At 37.6% G+C, this 16,908-nt stretch overlaps 1 protein-coding gene across 5 annotated transcripts in view; it reads right to left on the bottom strand.

Moving 5' to 3' along the window:
* Window positions 1-16,908, bottom strand: part of PSEN1 (presenilin 1) — a 67,146-nt gene that overhangs the window by 14,055 nt on the left and 36,183 nt on the right. For all 5 annotated transcript variants that reach the window (XM_019969173.2, XM_019969176.2, XM_019969175.2 and 2 more), the window contains exons 6-9: window positions 14,606-14,673; window positions 10,851-11,071; window positions 6,598-6,696; window positions 60-146 (exon numbers count right to left, since the gene is read on the bottom strand). In XM_019969173.2, coding sequence (XP_019824732.2) covers window positions 60-146; window positions 6,598-6,696; window positions 10,851-11,071; window positions 14,606-14,673 — 475 coding nt within the window. The remainder of the gene's footprint in view (window positions 1-59; window positions 147-6,597; window positions 6,697-10,850; window positions 11,072-14,605; window positions 14,674-16,908) is intronic.

The following is a 16,908-nucleotide window of genomic DNA, read 5'->3' as shown; positions in this document are numbered from 1 at the left end:
ATAACTCATAAGATGACAATGATCCCCCAAATCAGGAAATAATAATAAAAGCCACCTACTTTGTGCATTGTAATTGGAGTTTTTGGATACCTTCCTTTGGGCTTCTGGGTCTCCTTCTGCCATATTCACCAACCACACCATTGTTGCTGTTGAGAAATACAAAAGTCCAGGTAAACACTAGGAACACAGAAGGAAGGCTCACAAACAGAGAGCAGGCTGTTATTCCTCCACACAAATCAGAGAAACAACCAGAAGTAAATTCATATTAAAAATCACAAAAGGTTCTCTTTGATTTTAGTAGATCAAAGAAAAAATTCTGAAACTGGATGTTTACTGTGGCCTTCAAACTGCAGCTGCTGTAATAAAACTTTTCATTATCACTTATAGTCCCTGAAAAGTAACCAGAAGGAAAATTCTTTTTCACTATTGATATCGGGCTGTTATTCCTCAACTCCTTCTAAACCTGTGTTTGCCTTAACATCTTCTGTAGCGTCCACAGTGGGCCTTTCAATCTCCCAGCCTAGGTCATTACTCTATTCTCCTCCAGAAAGTCATGTCTATCTGGAATATTTTATCTTCTTAGCATAAACATCACATCTCAAATAAAATTATATTTAAGTTACTCTGCTCTTGTCAGCAAGGAGTTATCATTTTTACATGTTTGAAGACAGAGCTTTGTGGACCTTTCTAAAATCACAGCCTCAACTTGAACATTTTCCATTGAAACAACTGGACTAGTTAAATATCCTAAAATAGTGTGAAATCACTGAGGAAAATTACTTATTGGAACTAAATCAGAGGAAAAACAGAGGCTCACAAAGCATCAAGTGAATTATTATAATTCAAAAGATACAAGTAAGTTCCCTTCATATTCTGTCTCACTTCGGAGATTTTCAATCATGCTAAACTGTGTTATACACAGGGAATAAGGAAAAAAGGTTAAAAGCAATAAACATAAAGAGATAGTCAATTGCCTTGTATTCTCTATGTCCCTTCCTCAAAAATCACAAATATATTAATATACCTATATAGATCTAGATATACACATATACCCCCTCATCACACTTTAATTAAGAGGCAATGTGACTACTCTAAAACGGTGCTTCTCTTACATACTGCAGGTATGATGAAACATGGAGGGGAATTTGGTAACCACTAACAAAACTACATGTACATTAACCCTCTGATCCAGCAATAATACTTTTGGGAATTTATCCTGAAGATACACCAACAGTAATACAAAAATACATACAGACATGTGCCACTCTGGGCGACTGCTGAAACCAAAACTGTGCAGCAAACTCAATTCAATCCGTCTACTTGGCATCCATGTTTCTCTGGCATTTGGTCACTGATTCTATAATTCTATTTGCCTAATACTCTAAGGTTTCTTGAATAACTATGAATGAAATACATAACCAAAGAGGATGAAAATCCTGTAATAGCTGCACTTACTCATTCATCATAGCTTTGTAATTCTGAGGTAAGACAAGTTTCATTACAGGATAACTTGGATCAGTCAATATCAGCTAGGCAGGCAATTCACTGTAACTAAACCCAAACCCAATGAAGAGGAAATACGGTGATCACCAGGGTTTACAAATTTCAGTAGCGTTCTTGGAAGCAAAGGCAGAAAGTATTTATTTGATTTTCTTTCTTTATACAAGTATAGAAAGATAAAGCTGCAAATTCTTCCAATACTCGGTATAACTACAGAAATCAGGGGTCAGCAATCTTTTTCTGGAAAGGGCCAGATGGTAAACATTTTGTGCTTGTAAGTCACATCTGGCCTCTGTCACATATTCTTTGTTCTTTTCTTTTTCATTAACTCTTTAAAGATGTAAAAACCATTCTTAGCTTACAGGGCGGTACAAAAACAGGCCACAGGACAGATTTCGTTATGGGCAGTAGTTTGTTAACCCCTGATGTAAATTATTATGAACAGAATATATACTTGTTGAATGAATTAATATTACTAAAGTAATACCTTAAAAACCCACTTTCCAATTTTTTTGGCTTAACACCAAACATCTTAGATCAACTGAAAAATTAGCAAATTAAAATTCAACATAATCTAAAAACTTCCCAAAGTGATATGAAAACAGAAAAATTTTACATAATGGTCAACCTCAAGGAATTGTTACCTTTGTATTTCGAAAAGCTACCAAAGAGGTGTGCCTCTTTTCCTGTCCAAATGAAGGACACAGAAAACAAAAACGCTCAGGTTTCCTGAGGGTAAGATCCTTTAGCATACTGAATACCCTTAACTGGGGAAGAGTATATAAATGCATCAAAGGATTGTATTTTTTAAAAAAAACAAATAACTGGGAGAACCAACTTAAAACTTTTTATATTCATGTATATATCCATTTCAAGGGGAAAGTACTGATTAATATTGCTGTTTTTATATATTCTACTTTAAAAAAATACCTCTCAAGCTCAATGATTTATGAAATGCTTACTAAAGATTCAGTATTTCATGAGAACACTTTCTTAAACCTATTTAATTTACACAGGAGTTAAAGGTTTATGCTTATGCTTTCCCACATATGTGGAATTACTGAAAAAATATCTCAGCATCAATTGTTATACAGATTCAAGTTTTTAAAAATATTATATATGAATGATTTCTTAAAAACGAGAGTAAATCCTTTTTCTGAGTATAAAATTAACATACAAGCTTAATGTCATGGCTAACTGAACAACCTCTTCACCCCTCTTGCACCCACTCTTGCTCGGCCTCACTGAGACTGGAATGCAGTCTTCTTCCTCCTGACCAGGGGCTCAGCTACGTGACTTGCTTCAACCGATGGTACATGGGCAGAGGAGACAGTGTGCTAATATCGAGCCTAGGCCTTAACAGGCCTGCTGCCCTCCTGTTTCTCCAAACACAAGAACATCACCTTCGGCTAAAGTGCTGGTCCAAGGAGGAACGGGGAATACGTGGGGCAGAGCTACCCACGGTCAAGTCAGATCAGCCGAGCCAACTGATCTGCAGGTGATGGTGGTGAATGAGTATTATTTGTAAGGCACTAAATTTTAATCTGCAGGTGATGGTAAGTGAGCATTATCTGTGAGGGACTAAATTTTGAGGTGGTTTGTTACACAGCATTATTGCCATACTAACAGTAGATACAACAGCAGAACAATGCAAATTTCTAAAGCTAAGAAAACATTTAAAACTCATAATCCCTTCACTTCAACATTCACAATCACCTTTTAAAAAAATAATGGGTATCGCATTAAGACTCTACAAGAAGTGAAAGATATAAGGAAGAAAGTAAAAGCTGTCTCAAATCTCTAAATCCCACTTTCTAGAGGTAAACACTAGTATCATCAGTTCTGAAATGTATCATTGGGAGTTTACACACACGCATCCATACATATTTGGTCCTTTCCCCCACTCCTTCCATAGGACATTGCATATATTGTTTTGAATCTTGCTTTTGGTATATATTAATATATAATCTTTGACATTAAAAAAAATCAGAAATACATAGAGTTATTTCTTTCTTTTGGAGTACAAATGGCTGCACAACTATCCATTTTAGGAATGGACCATAATTATTTGAAAGTGTTCCCTTTTGATAGACATGAGTTATTTCCATTTATCTCTTAATAGAAGCATTGCTTCAGTGAACATACTTCTATACTTTTACAAGTATATTCCTTAGCCTAAATTCCTAGCATTCACTATTAACATTTGGTGTGACATTCTACACGAACAAATATCAAATATATATATAGTAGATTTTAATTTCCAGGAATAACACAGAAGAAGCTTACACCCAACTGCTCATTAAGAGGAAAATGTTGATGCTCAAAGCCTCGTCTGTTCTTTTTGGCTGGAAAACACAGTAAGAATGTGGTAATACATTTATACTGGAAAAAAGGTAAGAGAAAGATCCTTGCATTTCAGACACTAGGTGTTCTAAAACTTTACCAGACTTCTACTACAAGCACAATTCCCACCTTCTCCACATCCCACAAATGACCTAACATCAAGGTCACATGAATGATTTGAGGTTAACTAACTCTCTATATCTCACTATCTTCTGCTTTTCTATCTTCCTTTTCCTTCCTCTGGGTTTCCCCTGGTGGTCTAGTGGTTAACAGCCCACCTTCCAATGCAGGAGACACAGCTTTGATCCCTGGTCCAAGAAGATTCCACATGCCACGAGGCAACTAAACCCACGTGCCACCACTACTAAACCCACGCTCAGAGCCTGTGTGCTGCAACTGCTGAAGCCTAGAGCCTGTGCTCCACAACAAGAGAAGCTACCACAACTAGAGAGTAAGCCCTCATTCGCCACAACTACAGAAAACCCACGCAAAGCAACAAAGACCCAGTGTAGCTGAAAACAAAAAATTTAAAGGCACACATCTCTTGACCTAGCAATTACATTTCTACAAATGTATGTATACAACAGAATTCACAAATTCTAAGTGTTCTCTGCAAGTACTGTCTGCGATGGGAATGATCTAAATGTCCATTAATAAAAATACCCTTTACTGTATATAAGAGAAAACTATGCAGACATTTTATGTATGCATGCTAAATCACTTCAGTCGTGTCCGACTCTGCGCTCCCATGGACTGTAGTCAATCAGGCTCCTCTGTCCATGGGATTCTCCAAGGCAAGAATACCAGAGTGGGTTGCCATGCCCTCCACCAGCAGATCTTCCCAATCCAAGGAAGAAACCCGTGTCTCTTACATCTCTTGCATTGGCAGGTGGGTTCTTTACAGCTAGTACCACCTGGGAAGCCTGAAAAATGCTGATTTTCCCAATTTTCTGATATTTTCTTCTTTCCTTTACTATTCCCTCTTCATTTCTCACTCTCTAAACAGAGCAGTTGAGAAAGATCTATTTCTGGTGTCCTTTCCTCTTTTCCTTTTATTTGAATCACTCACCTAATCCCACAGCTGCAACTACCACCTCTATATTGGTGTTCTGCAATTCTGCATCTCTATTACTAACCTTTCCCTCTGCCCTGGTACTTCATTTATAAACCCATGACGGAAATTTCTCCCCACATGGCTCACAGATCCTGCCAAGAAAATTAGATATGGGCCACAGGCAGCACTACACAGATTTCTCAAATAAGAAAAACTTCTCTTTTTCATCATCCTTCTTTTAGGCTTTAAACTTCTCTTACTCGTCATCACTAAGAACAACTGAAATGATCCCCAAAAGCTCTCATTGAGGCCTTTCCCTTGACTGTCATCATCATTCCATAATCAGACTTTCATCATTTTTTACCGAGATCATGGCAATATTCACTTAGTTATGTTTCCCAGTATCTCAGTTCTCACTCCCTCCCATTCATCTTGCCCAAAGCTGCAAGCTTACAAAGGCACATTACTCTTCAAGAATCTCCTATGATTTTCAAGCTATCATGAAGAGGATACAAAGATCTAAACTAGTCCCTCAAAGCTATCCTGGATCTTACCTGAAGTGCCTTTCCAAACCCACCCCCTAGTACTCTCCCCATTTTGTACTCCATGTTCTAGTCAACTTGAACACTTGAAACTTGAAAAAGATGCCCCACATTTACACTTCCAATGTGTGGGGCTTCCCTCATAGCTCAGTTGGTAAAGAATCTGCCTGCAATGCGGAAGACCCTGGTTCGATTCCTGGGTTGGGAAGATCTGCTAGAGAAGGGACAGGCTACCCACTCTGGTATTCTTGGGCTTCCCTTGTGGCTCAGCTGGTAAATAATCCACCTGCAATGCAGGAGACCTGGGTTCGATTCCTGGATCCAACTCATTCTTTGCAACAAGCCCACTTTTGAAATTGACTCTTCCATCTGTGCTTGCCAAAATCCAATCCACTCTTAAAAGGATCAATCCAAATGCTCTCTCTTCAATGAAGCCTTCCATGATTCTCCATTCAGATTTTCCCTGTTTTGAGCTCTTTCTGCACTTCCTATTCCTTCTGAATCTGGTAACAGTCTGCCTTGAATATTGTTTATCCATTTGTCTTATCTCACTTCTAAACTGTAAGCAAGGGAATACCCTGGCAGTCCAGTGGTTAGGAATCCACGCTTTCACTGCCAAGGTTTTGGTTTCCATCCCCGGTCGGGTCAGGGAAATAAGATCCTATGCACTCTGAGGGAAAGCAAAGCATCTTAACCATCTTTATATCCTCCACAGTGCTCTATGGAAGCAGATCAGGTCAATGACCAACAAATACATAATGAATGATTTGGAAGAGTATGACTCTACAACAAACCAAAAATAAAGGCCAACCCATAGTGAAGGAACAATATAATTTTTTCAACATACTAGTGTGAGAGCCGCCTACAATATATGTATGTAACAAATATTCAATACTTGTTAACTAATAAGATTTTAAATAATACTGGCTCCCCAATCTCTAAATATTTCTTCTATCTCCACACACACTGAAAACTCTCTTCAATCAATGTCAGATAGAAGATAATAATTTGCAAAGAAACAGAGATCTGCAGGAGTCCCACCAATGCTATGCGTTTAAGGTAAAAAAAAGTACCATGATAATGATCATAATTACGTGCATTTGAATCTTTATAAATTCTAAGCTGTTTACTAATTTAACATCATTCTGAAATACTTACAAGAGTAAATAAGAGCTGGGAAGAGAGTTTCATTTCTCTCCTGAGCTGTTTCAACCAGCATACGAAGTGGGCCTTTTGGACACAAAACAGCCACTAAATCTAGGAAAAGAAAAATAGAAATGACATCTGAAAAATGTATTCACGGAAACTTGTAAATGAATGTGTTAGGGAAGAATTAACCAATTGAAAAGGTTTAATTTTTTTTCTACAAGAAAGATACTGAATGAATATGAAATCAGCAGCAGGTAAGCTGACGGGGGAGGGAGGCGGGGACAATCTAAACAAAATACACAGCACCACGCAGAGATCTTTGCTTTTGGTTTGCTTGCTATTTGGTTAGTTTACAATGTATTTTGGGTTCTAGGAGTAAGTCTTCCCAGTTTGAAAGAAAAGAGGCAGAAATAATCACAAGACAGAATTATTCTAGAGCAGTTGTCAATTTCCAATAAGCAGAAACAAGGACAAGCCATTTCCAAACTAAACATAACTATGAACCACAAACTGAAGTTTTACACCTTAGGAGGGATTTAATAGAGAGAATATGACTGAACTTTTTCAAAATATGAAGAACAGAGTAGAAAAGATGCATCTCCTCTTTTTTTTTTGGTTACAGGAGTGGGATCCTCTCTTCTTTTGAAAATAGTGTATGTATTACTTAGGAATACTTGAAATAAGAGGGCAATAAATTTAAACAAAATAATTAATAAACCTCTGTGTGAGAATTTTTAGCATTTCTTCAGTTCTCCTGTCAAAAGCACTTCACAAGTATTTAGGTCTCAGAATACATATGGTGCTAAAAAGTGTCTTACAAAAACCGCAACTCAAAATAAGGAAGCAGTAATGCATAAATTATTCTTGATGGTACCACCTTCTCTTGTTCAACAACTGCAATTTTTTTCTTACATTTACTGTGTCATGAAAATTCAGAATATAAAAATACAGAAAACAACTTCAAGCATTTAAAACGTAAAACAGATATAGGTAAATTTGTAAAGGAAGATTTGATCACTTGCATTGACATCACTATCATTCAGATGCATGTAAGTAATAAATCTCACACTTTCAAGTGGTCGTATCTTCTTGTACACTACTACTACCACTGCCATAATAAAACACACAAATGTACAGGAATCTCTGGTCTCACTGCTTCCACTTTGATTTGTTGGGATGAGAAAAGGGGAATTTGCCATGCTCTGAAATAATGAGATTTTCAACCTGTTTCAATCTTTAGTATTCTGTAACTATCTTGGTTTTTCAACATACTTCGTCATATAGAAATGATAATGATAAACCCTTATTTTTAGAGCAATTAAATTAATCTTGTTTTGAAAGCTTTCAGTTCAGTTCAGTTGCTCAGTCGTGTCCAACTCTCTGCGACCCCATGAATCACAGCACGCCAGGCCTCCCTGTCCATCACCAACTCCTGGAGTTTACTCAAAGTCATGCCCATTGAGTCGGTGATGCCATCCAGCCATCTCATCCTCTGTCATCCCCTTCTCCTCCTGCCCCCAATTCCTCCCACCATCAGGGTCTTTTCCAATGAGTCAACTCTTCACATGAGGTGACCAAAGTATTGGAGTTTCAGCTTTAGCATCATTCCTTCCAATGAACACCCAGGACTGATCTCCTTTAGAATGGACTGGTTGGATCTCCTTGCAGTCCAAGGGACTCTCAATAGTCTTCTCCAACACCACAGTTCAAAAGCATCAATTCTTTGGCGCTCAGCTTTCTTCACAGTCCAACTCTCACATCCATACGTGACTACCGGAAAAACCATAGCCTTGACTAGATGGACCTTTGTTGGCAAAGTAATGTCTCTGCTTTTCAGTATGCTGTCTAGGTTGGTCATAACTTTCCTTCCAAGGAGTAAGCATCTTTTAATTTCATGGCTGCAGTCACCATCTGCAGTGATTTTGGAGCCCCCCAAAATAAAGTCTGATACTGTTTCCACTGTTTCCCCATCTATTTGCCATGAAGTGATGGGACCAGATACCATGATCTTCGTTTTCTGAATGTTGAGCTTTAAGCCAACTTTTTCACTCTCCTCTTTCACTTTCATCAAGAGGCTTTTTAGTTTCTCTTCACTTTCTGCCATAAGGGTGGTGTCATCTGCATATCTGAGGTGATTGATATTTCTCCCGGCAATCTTGATTCCCGCTTGTGCTTCTTCCAGCCCAGCATTTCTCATGATGTACTCTGCATAGAAGTTAAATAAGCAGGGTGACAATACACAGCCTTGACGTACTCCTTTTCCTGTTTGGAACCAGTCTATTGTTCCATGTCTGTTGTTCTAACGTTGCTTCCTGCCTGCATACAGATTTCTCAAGAGGCAGGTCAGGTGGTCTGGTATTCCCATCTCTTTCAGAATTTTCCACAGTTTATTGTGAGCCACACAGTCAAAGGCTTTGGCATAGTCAATAAAGCAGAAATAGATGTTTTTCTGGAACTCTCTTGCTTTTTCGATGATCCAGCGGATGTTAGCAATTTGATCTCTGGTTCCTCTACCTTTTCTAAAACCAGCTTGAACGTCTGAAAGCTTTAGAACAACCTTTTTGACAAACTGAGACATCTTGAGATCTTCTGAAAATGGAATTATGAATCATTACTCTAAATATTAGACTCTTATTTCAAAGTCTCTTATTTCAGAGGAACTCAAAGGTCTGTAGAGATAATTTGTATATGTATACAAGAAACAGAGGGTTGATGGGGAGTAACAGTGTATTGTATTAGAAAGAATATGGGACTTTAGGACTCAGATTCTAGATCAAATGGTGTAAGCTTTGGTAAATACTTTACCTCTACAAACTTCTGGCCTTTAGCAGTGAAACAAGTACAACAACCTTGTTTACTTCACAAGATTATATATTTTTGAGGAACGGCTAATATTTACTGGTAGATACTGTATACATTTACTGTATGCATTGTTCAATTTAATCTTCATAACAACTAAGACTCCACTGTTGAGTGTGGTGTGTCTGTAGTGACATACCCAATAAATTACAGGAGTAAAAGAGTCTGGATTTGAATCAGGCAGTCTGTCTCTAGAAATGGCTTTTTTTTTTTTTTTAATATCAAAAACAGAATCAGATTCTTTATTATGATTCACCCCTGATGTTTCGTTTATTAAGTTTTAACTTGCTCTAGGAGAAGGCAATGGCACCCTACTCCAGTATTCTTGCCTGGAAAATCCCATGGACGGGAGGGGCCTGGTAGGCTGCAGTCCATGGAGTTGCAAAGAGTCGGACACGACTGAGTGACTTTACTTTCACTTTTCATTTTGATGCACTGGAGAAGGAAATGGCAACCCACTCCAGTGTTCTTGCCTGGAGAATCCCAGGGACGGGAGGGCCTGGTGGGCTGCCGTCTATGGGGTCGCACAGAGTCGGATACGACTGAAGCGACTTAGCAGCAGCAGTATGTCATAATGGTGCCCTGTGAGGCCTACATCATAAGACTGTAAGGGAGGTGAAAGTTACACTGCACACCTTGCTGAAGAGCTCAGCATTGTACATTTAGAATGTCTGGAACTCCAAATTGAGGTCTGCGTTGCAGATTTAATATGTACAGAGACATGTATAACTTTGATTTCTATTTTTGGTATCTATGAAGCAAGAGATTGTCTCACTTACTTTGCCTAAAGAGAGAAACCTTGGATAAGTAACTGCTGTTGTTACCACTGGCAGAACCAGGTGGCTAGACTACTGGCAAAGTCTCAAGGGTCTGTAAAAACACACAAATAGGCCAAAATAGGATGGCTGCCTAAAGTTCAGCTAACTTGGATCCCAAGTTAGCTGAACTTGGATCCCATTCTTTGATCAAGGATGCCTGGATTAAGACATGAAAAGCACAACTCTCCAGTGAGCTCCATCACACGTAGCTCCACTGCTGTCCATAAAGGGTACAAACTCCCACTGCTGTTTGCTCACTCATTTGATCCCAAAGGGCTCCTGAGGTCATTTATGTCAGTGGTAGCAATGGGATGTGAATCTAAGTCTTACAACCAGAAGTCTATGGATCCTTCTGTTAACTCATCCCTGAGTTAAACTGGAGGCAATAATAAAACATTTTTAAAGGACTCAACTTCAAAAGATTTGAAATCTTTATATGAAAAAGATATTATAGCTAACTGATTATTTACTGAAAAGTTATGGGATATTACTGTTATTTTCCCTAAGTCAAGATAACTAGAAGAGGAAGGAAAACACACCAGGAGGTATTTCTGTGATGAACAAAATGTCAGTCTCGGGTTTTACCATATACTGAAATCACAGCCAAGATGAGCCAGGCGGTCCATTCTGGGAGGTACTTGATAAATACCAGGGCCATGAGGGCACTGATCATAATGAGATATGCCTGCTGGAGTCTCAGTGGACCTTTCCAATGAATGGCGATCATTCCCACCACACCAAAATTCCAGATCAGGAGCGCAACCGAAATGTAGTCCATGGCAACATTATAGGTTTTAAACACTTCCCTGAAAAAAATTAAACAGATACTTGTATCATTCATAAAAATGGGAAACAAGTATCACAGCCACAGCTGTAAAAATAAGTACAAAAACTAAAAAGAAAAAAAAAGGCCATATAACACCTAAAATGCTATTCTGTACTTCAGGAAATCCTTGCAGTATCTGAAATTGGAAAAAAAAATGAAACATGTAAAATAAAGTTTAGAGCTTAGGACATATGATATTATTTTCATAAAATTAAATTTAGTGCATCCATTTAAATATATGCATTTTATACATATGTTTATACACAAAACATGGAATATAGGCATGACATATTGCTGCCTGGAAAAAAAAACAAACATGATCTTATTTATGTGAAATACTGTATGAGAAGAGAGATCAAGAGATCAATATAGTAATTCCTGAAAAGATGCAGGACATAGCTTTAGATGCCAGGAGTTTGAAATTTCTTAACTTATCTTCTTTTCTTTTTTTCACAATGAATGTTTAGCATTTTTACCATGAAGAAAACAATATTTTAATTTGGGTGGGAGGAAACCCCATTTTAAAGTAAAGAGATACAAATATAGAAGACAGGTAACTGAGGAGAAAGAAGGCAGTCATTTAAGTGCAAACTAGATTCTGGAGACTATGCAGAAAGATGATCTTTCCATTTAGAAATTTCAAAGCAAATGTTGCAATAGCTAGACAATGCAGCTATTTACAGTATTTTAAATATCCCAGCACTTGACACAAACCCCCCAAAATTCCAAACTATCGTTAACTGTGCAAAATTCTTCAAAAGATGGGAATACCAGACCACCTGACCTGCCCCCTGAGAAGTCTATACACAAGTCAAGAAGTAACAGTTAGAACTGGACATGGAACAAGAGACTGGTTCCAAACTGCAAAAGAAGTACATCAAGGCTGTATATTGTCACCCTGCTTTTTAACTTATATGCAGGGTACATCATGAGAAACGCTGGGCTGGATGAAGCACAAGCTGGAATCAAGACTGCCAGGAGAAATATCAGTAACTTCAGATATGCAGATGATACCACCTTTATGGCAGAAGTGAAGAACTAAAGAGCCTCTTGATGAAAGTGCAAGAGGAGAGTGAAAAAGTTGGCTTAAAACTCAACATTCTGAAAACTAAGATCAAGGGATCCGGTCCCATCACTTCATGGAAAATAGATGGGGAAGCAATGGAAACAGTGACAGACTTTATATTTTTGGGCTCCAAAATCACTGCAGATGGTGAATACTGCCATGAAATTAAAAGACACTTGCTCCTTGGAAGAAAAGTTATGACCAATCTAGACAGCTTATTAAAAAGCAGAGACATTACTTTTCCAACAAAGGTCTGTCTAGTCAAAGCTATGGGTTTTCCAGTAGTCATGTATGGATATGAGTTGGACCATAAAAAAAGCTGAGCACCCAAGAATTGATGCTTTTGAACTGTGGTGTTGGAGAAGACTATTGAGAGTCCCTTGGACTGCAAGGAGATCCAACCAGTCCATTCTAAAGGAAATCAGTCCTGAGTGTTCACTGGAAGGACTGATGCTGAAGCTGAAACTCCAATACTTTAGCCACCTGATGCAAAGAGCTGACTCTTCTGAAAAGACTGTGATGCTTAGAAACATTGAGGGCAGGAGCAGAAGGGGACGAAAGAGGATGAGATGGTTGAATGGCATCACCGACTCAATGGACATGAGTCTGGGTAAACTCTGGGAGTTGGTGATGGACAGGGAGGCCTGGCATGCTGTGGTCCATGGGGTTGCAAAAAGTTGGACATGACTGAGTGACTAGACTGAGTTATTCTTTGGCATCAATAAACAGGAGTGGTCTACGGTTTCCTTTTTCTTGATTATTTATGGGGTTTTGGTATAAATATTACTCTGGCTTCTTAAAAAGAATCTGGAAGCTTTCTGCTTTTTCTATGTCCTGAAACAGTTAAAATAGTATCAGAATTATCAGTTCCTAAAAGGTTTAATAGAATTTTCTTATGAAATTATTTGAGCCTGGTATTATTGTTATTGGTGGAGGTGGACAAGAACCTCTTCAACAACTTTCTGTATTTTTTTTCTTTCCTGTACTTAGATTTTCTATCACTTCAGTGGTCAGTAGTGGCAATTAGCTTTTTCCGAGAAAATAATCTATTTCATAGAGATTCTTACATTGATTTCTTTGGTCTATGGTCATTCTCCCTGCCTCTACCAAAGAATTAATCCTTCAGTTTATTTTTTACTTTTAATGTTTCTGTTCCTAATTTAAGAGCTAGTGCAATGACCTGCATTCTGTTACTGGGGCTGAGAGAAAGACCAAGTGGGCAAATCTCTGAGCCTCTCTATTCTCTTCAACAGAGCAGCTCCACTTTTTTCTATGCTGTATGTGCAGTTCTCATGTAAGATTTCAGTTGAAAGAAAAAAAAGACTGATAAAAAAATGAAAGTTTGAAAATCAATTAATTCATGTTTATACTTGTTTGAAATGCATTAATATTGATTTATAAATTATACTAAAGAATACAGTAAATTTGCTTTACTAAAAAGACAGAATTAACTGCAGTGTTGAGTTCTTTAAGTTCTTATTATAAATAAGGATCAACAAAAGCATATCCCTATGGTGATTGCAGCCATGAAATTAAAAGACGCTTACTCCTTGGAAGGAAAGTTATGACCAACCTAGAAAGAAAGAAAGAAAAGTCACTCAGTCATGTCTGACTCCTTGCAACCCCGTGGACTGTAGCCTACCAGGCTTCTCCGTCCATGGGATTCTCCAGGCAAGAATACTGGAGTGGGTTACCATTTCCTTCTCCAGGGGATCTTCCCGACTCAGGGATCGAATCTGGGTCTCCCGCATTGGAGGCAGACGCTTTAACCTCTGAGCCACCACCAACCTAGACAGCATGTTAGAAAGCAGAGCCATTACTTTGCCAACAAAGTTCCATCTAGTCAAGGCTATGGTTTTTCCAGTGGTCATGTATGAATGTGAGAGTTGGACTATAAAGAAAGCTGAGCACCGAAGAATGGATGCTTTTGAACCGTGGTGTTGGAGAAGACTCTTGAGAGTCCCTTGGACTACAAGCAGATCCAACCGGTCCATTCTAAAGGAGATCAGTCCTGGGTGTTCATTGGAAGGACTGATGTTGAAGCTCCAATACTTTAGCCACCTGATGTGAAGAGTTGACTCATTAGAAAAGACCCTGATGCTGGGAAAGATTGAAGGCAGGAGGAGAAGCAACGACAGAGGATGAGATGGTTGGATGGCATCACCAACTCAATGGACATGAGTTTGAGTAAACTCCGGAGTTGGTGATGGACAGGGAGGTCTGGCGTGCTGCAGTCCATGGGGTCACAAAGAGTCAGACACAACTGAGCGACTGAACTGAACTGAACTTATTGATAATATTAACAAGTTGTATACATACCAAGGATGATCTATACATGGAAACAATAATTTAAGAATAACTCATCAACAAAGAACAGTTCTTTAAGTGACAGTTACAGAGTCCAAACAGTTAATTTCTGAAAAAGAGACCAAATATTTAACCACTTACCCCAAGTAAATGAATGAGAAAAAGAACAGCAACAACAGGGATGAAACAATAAGCCAGGCATGGATGACCTAGAAAAGAATTTCAATATAATTAACAGATCCCGCAACCTAAAAAAAAAAATCCAAACTTCTTACTTCAAAAACAGTATGTTATTTCTGTGTATGTTATGATTTTCAAATACCAAAACAGAAGCAGCTTTAGGAACAGTAAATACCTGTAACAGTTGGTGCTCAACTACTAATAAAATAGAAATTTCATACATAGAGACCTTCATTCCTTTAGAAATAGGTAAAATTTTAAAAGAAAAGATACATTCAAAATAAATTATCAAAGACAACCTACAGAATGGGAAAAAATATTTCCAAATGATATGACTGACAAGGGGTTAATATCTAAAATATATGAACAAATCACAGAACTCAACACCAAGAAAAGAAAAAAAACAAAGAGCCCAATCAAAAAAATGGGAGAACACAATTTCTCAACAAATACATACAAATGGCCAACAGGCACACGAAAAGATACTCAATACCACTAATTATTAGAGAAATGCAAATCAAAACAACAATGAGGTATTACCTCATACTTGTCAGAATGGCCATCATCAAAATGACCACAAATAACAAATGTTGCGGAGGATATAGAAAAAAGGGAACTTTTGTACCCTGTTAGAGGCAATGAAAATTGGTACAGCCACTGTGAAAAATAAAATGAAGGTTCCTCAAAAAACTAAAATTACCATATGATCCAGCACTTCCACTCTTGGATATGTATCCAGAAAAAAAAAAAAAAAATCACTAATTTGAAAAGATACATGAACGCCTGTGTTCACAGCAGCACTATTTACAACAGGCAACATATGCAAGCAACCCAACTGCCCATCAGCAGACAAATGGATAAAGAAGATGCAGTACATGTAAACACACACACACACACACACACACACACAGGGATACTACTCAGCCTTAAAAAGGAATGAAATTCTGCCACTTACAGCAACATGGATGGACCTAAAGAATATTAGGCTTAATGAAATAAGTCAGAGAAAGACAAATACTGTATGATACCATTTATAAGTGCAATCTAAAAAATAATACAGATGAATGTACATGCAAAACAGAAACAGATACACAGATATAGGAAAAAAACAGTGATTACCAAAGGTGAATGAGAAGTGGGGGGTATAAATTAGGAGTATGCCAATGTTCACAGAAGGACTATCTACAATGGGTAAGACACAGAAGCATCCTGAATGTCCATCAACAGAGGAATGGATAAAGAAAACGTGGTACATATATACACTGGAATACTACTCAGCCATAAAAAGAACCAAATAATGTCACTGTAGCAACATGAATGAACCTAGAGATTGTTATACTGAGTGAAGTAAGTCAGACACAGAAAGACAAATATCATATGATATTGCTTATATGTGGAATCTAAAACAAGGGGGGCTACAAATGAACTTATTTACAAAACAGAGTCACAGATATAGAAAACAAACATCATTACCAAAGGATAAAGGGAGCGTGGGATAAACTGTGAGATTGGGATTGACATACACACACTACTATACATAGAATAGACAACTAATAAGAACCTGCTGTATAGCACAGGGAACTCTACTCAATACTCTGTAATAGCCTCTATGGGAAAAGAATCCTAGAAAAAGCAAGTGGACATATACATACATCAGATCAGATCAGATCAGTCGCTCGGTCGTGTTCGACTCTTTGCGACCCCGTACATATATATATATATATATATATACACACACACACACACACACACACACATGATTCATCTTCCTGTACACCTGAAACTAACACAACATTGTAAATCAACTATACTCTAATAAAAATTTAAAAAAATAAATTGGGGGTATGTGATTAAGAGATACAAACCACTATGTGTAAAATAGATAAACAACAAGAATGTATTTTATAAATTAACTAGACTTCAATTAGAAAAGGTATCAATAGAGTCAACAGTTAACATTTATACTTTAAAGGAGCAATATTTTCAATAGAGGAATTCTGATGTATTCCTACAATAAAATTAATAAATAAAATAACTGATAATAAATTGATAAAATAACTGATAGTTACAAAACTGAAACTCAGAAATTCAGTTAAGTGACCAGTGTACACATACATTAACTCTACAGAGAAAATAGGCCTTCTAAATTATATAACCATTTGAAGAAAAAATATTCAGTATCCGAGATTTCAGTATTAGTATGCTATGTTTATTTTACTTGGTTCATTAATAATGCTTATGTGTCAGTCCATCATTATAACGCA

The sequence above is a fragment of the Bos indicus genome, chromosome 10 (genome assembly GCF_029378745.1).
Source record: "Bos indicus isolate NIAB-ARS_2022 breed Sahiwal x Tharparkar chromosome 10, NIAB-ARS_B.indTharparkar_mat_pri_1.0, whole genome shotgun sequence".
NCBI classification, from domain to species: domain Eukaryota; kingdom Metazoa; phylum Chordata; class Mammalia; order Artiodactyla; family Bovidae; genus Bos; species Bos indicus.
The sequence above is the reverse complement of the archived record's forward strand: the minus strand, read 5'-3'. Positions and strand labels throughout refer to the sequence as shown.